The sequence below is a fragment of the Solanum stenotomum genome, chromosome 9, assembly GCF_019186545.1.
Source record: "Solanum stenotomum isolate F172 chromosome 9, ASM1918654v1, whole genome shotgun sequence".
Classification (NCBI taxonomy): Eukaryota; Viridiplantae; Streptophyta; class Magnoliopsida; order Solanales; family Solanaceae; genus Solanum; species Solanum stenotomum.
The window spans coordinates 14,501,287-14,511,554 of NC_064290.1; the positions used below are offsets into that span (position 1 = coordinate 14,501,287).

General features: G+C 37.3%; 1 protein-coding gene across 2 annotated transcripts in view; it reads right to left on the bottom strand.

The window, feature by feature from the left end:
* The window catches only part of LOC125876397 (uncharacterized), a 12,907-nt gene extending 4,654 nt beyond the window's left edge, over positions 1–8,253 (bottom strand). Inside the window, exons 1-6 of one of the 2 annotated variants that reach the window (XM_049557580.1) lie at positions 7,354–8,253; positions 6,530–6,806; positions 6,154–6,339; positions 3,530–3,682; positions 2,987–3,442; positions 537–2,831 (exon numbers count right to left, since the gene is read on the bottom strand). In XM_049557580.1, coding sequence (XP_049413537.1) covers positions 537–2,831; positions 2,987–3,442; positions 3,530–3,682; positions 6,154–6,339; positions 6,530–6,806; positions 7,354–8,102 — 4,116 coding nt within the window. In that variant the 5' untranslated portion in view covers positions 8,103–8,253. Of the gene's footprint in view, positions 1–536; positions 2,832–2,986; positions 3,443–3,529; positions 3,683–6,153; positions 6,340–6,529; positions 6,828–7,353 lie in introns of both variants that reach the window. The other variant, XM_049557581.1, reaches the window with a different exon arrangement.
* Between the last annotated feature and the right edge of the window lie 2,015 nt (positions 8,254–10,268).

Genomic DNA, 10,268 nt, shown 5'->3' on the forward strand with positions numbered 1-10,268 from the left:
CCCCCCCCCCCCCCCAAAAAAAAACATCTGAAAAAGAAACAATCAGATGGTTTACCCCAAAAACACAGCTAAGAAGCCAGTACAACGTAAAATTCCACTGAATTTTGTCCAAAGTATTCGTTGCGTTCTGCTCAAGGTGAAGGTAGACCCTGGTCTCTTTAGGCAATTAAAAACATGGAAGTCAGTTCTTAAATGTCAAAAATATGATAGCTATGTCCCAGTCCATGAGTTCACTCCACTATATAGAGGCTAACGTTAATGCCCTCCCACTTCTTTCACAGGGTAAAGAATATGAAACATGTGTTAAAGAAAGATATTCAATGGAGAGCTCTGGTCAACCTCTACAGCAAAATGGTGGAGAAGAAGTTTTTCGATTTTGAAAAACGCATGAGAGATTTCAAACATGCGAAGAACTAGCCTAGATGGACTATGTAAGCCAGTTGATAACTCATAATGTTGAATAATTAGTAAGGTTGTCAGTTATCGCAACCCTCTCTAAGTAATACTCAACCAGACAACTTTTATGTTGATTTTACCTGTTGATGGACAAGCAGTACCGATGCTCCGAGGGCTGCCGTAACAGCTCCAACCATAATAGAATTTCCGTCTGAACTTTCTGAATCAGCTGCTCCCTCAACTTGGCAAGTTGGACTCTGCAATCCATACACTTGTTCATTAGGTTGCATTTCATCAATCCTCTTGCTGGCTGTTGGGATAGAATCTACTTTCTCTAGTTCACTTATTTCATCAAGGATAAACTCTTTGCTTTGGCCATTTACTTCTTCTGCATATACATCAAAAAACTTTCTCAAAGCAGCCAAGCTGCAGCCTACAATAACTCCAACAGGCAATGCCCTTCTCAAATAACTAGTTCCCTGAACTGCTGATGAAAGAGCATGTACAATATGCTCTGCATGAAGTGTACCCACTTTCCCTGGAGTACAGTCCTTACTCTTGATAAATGAAACAAGCTCCTCTTCATGCCCTACAGCCTGACAGATAGCATTTGCAACATGTTCCAGTTCATTGGAGAGTTTGGGCTGCATTTCCTCCAGGTCTTCAGCACTTACTTTCCGTCCGACTTCGACCTTTATAGCGTCCACTATAATATTTCTTAAAAATAAAGCAGATCCATGTGTGGTGTCATTATCAACTTCAACATTCTCATTAGAGTTGTTTGAAGTCACACATTCTTCAACAGGATTCTGGTTTTCATGGTCAAATATTACATAAGATGGTTCAATAACATTATCCATATTATTATTTTTCATAGGTGAATCATGTTGCATCTCCGCATGACTTTTTTCATCAACTGAAACACCATCAGATATGCCACTATTACTCCCAGTCTGCTCCAAAAGTTTCCATTGTCCTTCTTCTGGGAAGTAGTCAAGAAACAAAGCTGTTGTGGTATCTAAATCTAATGGTTTGGTTATCACAGCCTTTGAACTTAAATAGCTTCGAAGATATTCTTTGTAAAGCGGATCTCCAGAGAAATTGGCATTCATGTAGACAGGAACAGTTTTTTGAATGTAATTCAAAGACTTAAGTGAATCCCCTGGAGGAAGCTCTCCATTGACAACATTTTTTCTCTTCAAATCACCTTCTGTGTGATTTTCTCCGTCACTTTCTTGAAAATCGACGGTATTACTTTCAACTTTACCAAATAAATCTGTTTCATATTTTGCTTGGGAATCTGAACATACTTTGCTCTTGCTCTTCTCAACATCATCTAAATCGCGGTTATCAACCATATGGCTAGTATTTTGATCAAGAACCTTGTCTCTATCCTTAAGTCCATCCTCATTGTCCCCATCCTTGGTTCCACTTTTCTCAAGTCCATCTTTATCGTCTCCGTTCTTGATTTCACTTTCTGTGTTTCTTACCCCATCCAACTGATTAATCATATCTTCCAGTACATGAAATACACTGTTAACTGCTAACTGAGTTGAATCATCAATTCCAGTCAGGGCATCCAGTGCTTGAGAAACATCAAAGTTTGGGGCATTGGGAATTATTTGATTTGAATTGGTCTGCGTACTTCTTTCTTCTCTTTTGACATTATCAGATCCTTCATTTTCCATTACGTTGGTCCCAGAAGGCGATGCTACAAGTGATGTTTTATCATCCGTCTGGGGGAAAGATGTTGACTTGTTCTGATCACTACAAATATCAGCAATTTTTTCTTCCTTTTGTTGGGTAGAGATCGCTTCTATCAAGTCCGTCTGATATTTCTCAACATCATGCTGCATTTTGGATTGCTCAGCAATCACTTTCTCAGTGCCACCATCCACCTCAGACCCACTTGAACTCTCAACCTTAGCTCCAGCTTTTGACTCAATTTCCATGTAATCAGAAGTTAGGTCAGTTCTTTCTTCAGAAAGACCTGCACTTTGATTGTTATCTAAAGCAGGAACTTCACTTCCATGGCTTCTCATTGCTTGAGAATGATCTGTATCTACAGATTTTTGCACGTTATCCACTGCCTCAGGTTCTGAAACAATCTCTTGAGAGTGCTTGTCTATGCTAGAGTCGTTCTTATCAAATTCATCTGAAAAATCACTAGCCTTCGTCTTCGCATTTGATAAGTTAGAAGTTTCACTTCCACCATCTGTATTTGAAACTCCTCCATCCATTTCTATCGTTGACATTGAGCTTGATGTCACGTTTGGAATATGTCCAACACTTAGTAGTCCATCAAATTTGAGATTTGAACCTTGATTGTGCAAAATTCCAGAGACAGCAGTTGTAAGCTTTCCACGAACATCATCAGGAACAGCATCTTGCAAAGCTTTCATTATTGTCTCCCCTTGACCAACAGCCGTCAGGACCTGCCACAGTTTAGTTTAGGTCAGCTCTTGAAGATATGTATTACCGAAGTTATCTAGCCTCTCCAATGAGTAGAGTCAGCTCAGTTTACCTCCAAAATAAAAACAAATTGTTTCAACAAATTACCACAAGTCATAAGGTAACAGATAAGAAGTACCTTCTTCTTCTGTTCTTCTGTTAGTGTGTCAGGCATTGTCACATCAAGCATATTCATGACCACTTCTGCAGTCTGTAGCACTTGGCCTCTTTCACCATCAACAGGACTTCCAGCCTCCTCTTCTCTTGGTTCTGCATCATCAGCACTACCATTTTGTAAGGTGATATAGGGTTCTTGTAGCTGTCCAGTGCTTCTGAGATCTTTAAAATCTCTTCCAAATCTTGAATAAATAGTTTCTTTAATATCTCCTCCTTCAAGTATTTTCAGTGACGGATCTAGGGAGCAACTATCTAAAGCATCTGAGTTCGGAAGATTCAAGAGCTTGTTTGATCTAAAACTTCTATCAGATGGTCCGGTCACAAGCGTAAGATCCTTGGACAGATTAATGGCAACATCAACATCTTCTAGAAGAGGATGACGACCCTTCAAAAGTCCAACCTCCACAGCTGTGAGCCACTGCAGTCAAGAATTTTGGGAATCAAATAAATAGGGAGTATGGAGGAGCAAAACTGAACCATGACGGATGACAGTTATGATCGTCACCTCAATTGTGAGATGCTGGCACCAAGATAGAGTTGATCTGCTATTTGTTGTTTCATTATGTGGAAAGTAAGAGCACAAGAGTAGGCTTGTGTATGGGTTTTCTGCTATTGAACTGCGTGGAACAGAGAACAAGGGGGGTGACCCTTCATCACTCTGAAATATCAAAGAAATCACAAATTTCATAATTGGTCCCAATTTATAATGAATTTGCAGGACAATGCATATAGAATAAACCATGTTGAAACTTGAATAAAAGTTCTGGACACAGATATTTAACTGTTCTCTATCTGATTGCAGCTGTTAACAAATTTCATGCCTGCAGGTGGTCTCTTGAAAAAGTGAAGCAACACTATCTTTTTTTATTGACACCAGATAATGAAATGTTTTAAATTATCCAGAAAAGACCACAAGAGATTACAGCTTCCAAGAATTATTTTATCAGGGCATTGTCCATCTCCCATCATATTCTTCCCTTTCCCTTTATATCCAGGGGGTAAAAGATTATTTAAGCATGCAATGCTTCATAGCTTTATTAACTATACAGAACAGAATCATAAGAATATAGGGGTAACAAATCCCTGTGGTAAGTCATATGTTATGTCCTATATTCTTGACAGATGTCCGATTATATTATTTTGAACAGCATCCAACATCTCTTGCACTAACTCTCAGTCCACCTGGATGACATTCAAAACAAAAGAAAAATGACCAAAATCATCCCTTAAGTTATGGGTTGGTTAAATTTGTCCATCTAAACATTATTCTGAACATAAAAATTCTTCTTAGTTCACAAACCAGGGAAACTTTTAATCCATCCAAGCTGATTCCGTTCAGTATTAACAGGATAAACCTGACCCTTTCCCCACCCATCACCTTTTTTCTCTTCCTTTTTTTTTTTCTTACTTTTTTCCCAATAAAAATCCTCTCCATCTATTGTGTATCTACCAAAAATTCTACAGTGCTCTTTGTTCAATCCTAAGGGATTTTACAACAACAACTGCCCAGAATAGTTATTGGGGTTTCTAGCTATGTTGCTCAAACTCTTCAAATATGTCTACGGGTGCGTGTCGGATTCTCCAAAAGTAGTGTATTTTTGAAGAATCCGACACGGGTGCGGCAACGTAAGTGAAGAGTCTGCACAACTTAGGTTTCTCGTATTATTTGGAAAACTCACAGATGGTTTACCTTAGAAATTTGCACTTGCACTGTTAGTGTCTGTCACGGTTCTGTTCTCCACAGGAATGCCTTCTTACTCTTCCTTAAACTCCTTGATTGTTCTTTCACATTCTACGACTCAAATTATTCCTTATGACCTTCAAAGTTGCTACTAGTGTGTATCTTTAGTAACTAGGGAACCAGAGGTGCTTTGACATTGATCAAATAAAATAAAAGAGTTAAAAGAGTGTAAAACACACTTAAACTATCCCAATTTTTTGAGTTTCAAATATGAACTATTCAGAGTGTGAGTTTCCTACTTGAACTATCATCCAATACTTAGCGAAACACACCTCGACTAATATTTGGTGATGTGTGTACACTCTCTTTTGTTTAAAAGTATTGTTACGTGGCACTCCACATGGAAAAATACTTCCACCATAGCAAATCTAAACAAATTCATATTAGGTTAAAAGTCAAGATTAAAGGTTAAAACTATCACCGTATAAATTAATTAATTCCAACCGTGACATCCACCATCTCCATCTCCACCTTCTTAGGTGTGGTCTCGTCACTGGTGTGGCATCAATATCTCCAACTTGAAAGGGGAGAATTTAGGGTTTTAAAGAAGTCGATTAAAAATATATATTAAAAAAATTGATGTGTCCGCAAATAAAGTCTTTATATATTCCAGGTGAACGAAGATTTTATGAACAAATGCGCCTAGAAGCATTTCTAGACAAACATTTGTTCTAGTCAATATCTAGGTGTGTTTTGCTAACCATTGGGTGATAATTCAGGTAGGAAACTCACACTCTCAATAGTTTAGGTGTGAAACTCAACAAAGTGGGATAGTTTAGGTGTGTTTTTGACCCTTAACTAAAAATAGGAAGAACAAAGGAGGTGCTTTAAATATGAATAGCTTCTGGTCTTCGGAATCCAATCTTTTGTTCACATGTGATAAAATTCCTCAACGGCATCAGGTATATCATCTCCTAAGCTAATTGAGCTGAAAGAAGAAGATTCTATTGTTCTTAACCTTGTATTTCTCCCCAAAGTACAGTAATTAGTTTTTAAGGATCATTTAAATTACAGGCTCAGGACAAGAAATAGATTGGAATAAATAATTAGGCATAGCAGAATTTGGAATTCTTTTTCCTGCTTATTATTTTTCAAGATGTGCACTGAATCTGCAGAAGCGTGCTTAGTTAATGACAAAAATGTTGATGGTGCTGCAGAGAGCAGATCTTGATAAGAATGAACATAGTGGTGATCTTTGACAACAACTAAGAAGCAAGAGGTGGCAAGACGGGAAGGGGGAGGGGTAGTCTGTTAAAACTTGATGGAATTAGTTTGGATGGACAAAAAGAGTCCCTATTTAACAAAGTTAAAAGGATTTTTTTAATATTCAATGCAATATTAGCGGGACAAATTTAAACTCACCATTTACTGAATGGACAAAATGTTACCTGTATAAAAAGAAGAGGAATCTTTACTTTGCCAACCACATCCCTTGTACTGGATTTTGCATAGAAATCCTCAATAGCATTAAAACCATAAGACACCATTGATATTGCTTTCTCAAAGTCCCTAACAGATCTTGCCAAAAGAGCATTTTCAACATCAAAGCCTTTTCCACGACCTTGAAATAGTTCCTGCACACATCTTAGAGATGTTAAAGAGACGTCAAACTTTTATGGTATTCTTAAACACAGGGCAACAACATTCAGAGCACTGCCTTATACAACAAAGTGAACATTGAAAGGCCATTAAGCATGCGTCAAACAAAAAACTCCAGATGTCAATCCTTCACTGACAGCTTTATGTAAGGACAGAGTTCTTTACCATGTTAGATCTCAATATATCTACTAAGCCCCTTGTGAGCTTTTGGTCTAAAGCAATGTGATAAGGTGTGGTTCTTGTTGCTTCCTCTAGGTCAAAAGGATTGTTTATGCAAGTAGCAGCTGTAAGAGGTGTTTTTTCTCCAACCTCAGCCAGATACTTTGTCAACATGTTAGCGCCATAACCCCAGGCCACACTCATAACTGTTGACCACGGCCTTTTCTTGTTGATAAATTGGACAACTGTGGAGATATCATCACTGTCAGCAGCTGTAAATAACCTACATAAATAAAGTAGTCATCTGTTCTTCCATTAGCTTATTACAAGAGACATGCTAAACGGCCACAACTGAAAGCAATTATTTTTAAACTATTCAGAAGCCAAACCACAATTTCCATTTAAACCAGTGATTTGTTCCATAAACTAAAAATAATCTCACTTCTGAACTAATAAGGTTTGCACACAAAAGTAAGGAAAGGCTGTGAAGAATGCTAAGTAAAACCTACAATACTCCTTTCTTATTTTGATAACAAGCAATCCTTAAAGATAAACTGTGTGTGACAGGACCTAGTTAGTTCGAATGCCAGAAAGCTTAACAGGATACTGCAGTTACCAGATTGAAGCACTAAAACTAATAGCAACGACTAGCTGGAAAAAAAAAAACTTAGATTCTTATATCTGCACCAAATCCAATACTAATTTCTTATGATTATCACGAACAAACAGTAGTAGCTTTGCATTCAGTTCATAACAGGATATATATACTATGCTGCATTTGAACGAAACAAATGTAGAATAATACAAGTACAACACATTGCATTTCTTACCTGGCAGTTGTCAATGGTGAACCAGCACAACCTCTAGGATTCATGACAACAGGAAAACACCCTCTCCTCAGACTCTCAACAACAAATTCTCGAATATTCTTATCCATACTTCCCTCAGTAGTTCCCGGAACAATCACCAAAGTCGAATCCAATCCATATTCCTCTTCCAAGTTCAAATTCGCCGGCCAATCCAGCGACACTACTCCTCCATCCTTCGTACTCAAACACACTCTCTGATACACCAACTTCTCATCACAACGCTCATAATCCCTCACCTGAATTTTCCCACTGTCTAGCCTCAGGAAATGCCTATCTTCCTTCACAAGCCTCTCATTCACATCCTCCATAAGCTCACTATCCTGAAACGATATCGACGGACAGCGTAATACAACAAATCGATTAAACGGCGTCGGACTAGTGAATAAGATCCATTCTCCGAGTTCCGAAACAGAAGTTTCCAGAAGTTTTACTGACGTTTGCGATTGAGATAGGTAGAAAGCAAAACCAGATACAAAACCTAGTGCTGGAGCAATTAAATCGAGTGAATTTACAGAAGGAAATTGCGAAACTATGTTCTGAAATAGATTATCTAATGACATATGATTTAAATTCATAATCGCGAGAATTGTATGACGACGATGATGATGATGATTCCATTTCAATCTCCGATGCTTCCATCGGCGATGAAGTGTTCTTCTCTGAAACGTTGAAGGAAACTGAAAATAAGTGCTACTACATGAAAAACTCATGGAATTGCGAAATTTCAAATGAGATTGATGTTGAAGGGGAATAGTGAATGGAGAAGTAATAGAAAGGGTAGAAGCTCGAAGCAGCAAGCGAAGAGAAGGAGAGATCCAACGGTGGAGAATAACAGTATGGGGGACTGAAAAAGAGCGCTCGTGGGCCAAGATGTGGGAGTTCAGTTACGGTTGATAATGGAGCTTGTGGGTCCCATTTCTCCAAAGAGCGCGCTAAAGGGTCCTTACGTGGCGCAACAACATGCGGTTACTTCTTGTGTGCGCCTTCAAACAACACCACTCAGCTTTTCATATTCTGCCAAAAAAAAACATTTGTTATTTTTTCTGTAAAATAAACGGTAATGGGTTAAAATAGTCTTCAATTATTCGAAATAAAACACATATATTTTTTATTTATTTTTGGTCTCAAAACTATTCCCCCATTTTTATTAAATAAGTATAAATGCTAAGATAAAAAGAATGATGGATGAGAAATAATAGGTGTAGTGTTTTTCTTTTCAATTTTCACTTACTCTTTGTTTCAAGAAGAAAGGTGTATATAGTTGTATATACTTGGGCATCAAGTGTGATACATGAAAATCTTCTTGTCAAGTATATATTTTGGGCACCTATATTATATGGTTAACTAGCATACAACACTTAATATATTGTGTGTATAATTAACTTACAACACATGACATATTAATATGGACATCCATTTTACTAACAGTACTCCCCTTGGATGATGTCCATATAAAAGAAACAAATAGTGAAAGAAAAACTGTAGTAATACGCATTATTTATTGCCTCATTAAAAACCTTACCGGGAAAACTCAGTGGGATAAATCATTGGTTAAGGAAAAAAGAGTCAACATGTATTTACTCCCCCTAATGAAAACATCACTTAATATCTCGAAGATGACACATTCCAATCTTGTTTCTCAACTTCTCAAAGGTTGAAGTTGGTAATGCCTTGGTGAACATATCTGCTAAATTATCACTGGAACGAATTTGTTGAACATCTATTTCACCTTTCGTTTGAAGATCGTGAGTGAAAAAGAATTTTGGTGAAATATGTTTCGTTCTGTCTCTTTTGATGTATCAACCTTAGTAGAAGTGGGTAGCGGCACTGGATGGACGGTCTATCCGCCCTTAAGTGGTATTACCAGTCATTCTGGAGGAGGAGTTGATTTAGCAATTTCTAGTCTTCATCTATCTGGTGTTTCATCCATTTTAGGTTATATTAATTTTATAACAACTATCTTCAACATGCGTGGACCTGGAATGACTATGCATAGATCACCTCTATTTGTGTGGTCCGTTCTAGTGACAGCATTCCCGCTTTTATTATCACTTTCGGTACTGGCAAGGGCATGTACCATGTTATTAACCGATCGAAACTTTAATACAACCTTTTTTGATTCCGCTGGAGGGGGAGACCCCATATTATATCAACATCTCTTTTGGTTGAGCTATACATGCAACATTGTCTTCATATTATGTCGTTTGAATCTCTCTCTTCGAAGTAATACCACATATTTCTTGGATGTGCTGAGTAATTGATCTCAACCAAACACATTCTCGACTAGTTTCATGTACGGCTATTATTTCTGCATGATTTGAAGAAGTAGCAATCATAGTTTGTTTTGTTGAACGCCATGATATAGTTGTACCTCCATATGTAAATAAATAATGAGATCGACCTTAATATGGGTGAGACAAATATGAAGCATCTTCATAACCAATTAATTATGAATCAAACCCTTTTGAATAAAATAATCTCATGTCTATGATTCCTCGATGATATCTGAGTATATGTTTAATACCATTCTAGTGTATGTGTGTTGGGGAAGAACTAAATCTTGCTAATAATATTATAGGAAAATGATATATCTGGTCGAGAATTATTAGCAAGGTACATCAATGCACCAATTGCAATAAGATATGGAGTGTCGGCACCAACAAGCTCTTCATCATTTTCATGAGGTCGAAATAGATCTTTAGTAATATCAAGTGATCTTACAATCATTGGGGTATTTAATGGATGTGTTTTATCCACGTAAAAAAAATTGGTATATGTTGATTGATGAATAAATATTCCATTTGTAAAATGCTCAATTTGTAGACCAAGATAAAATTTTGTCTTTTCAAGATCTTTCATTTCAAATTCCTTTTTGA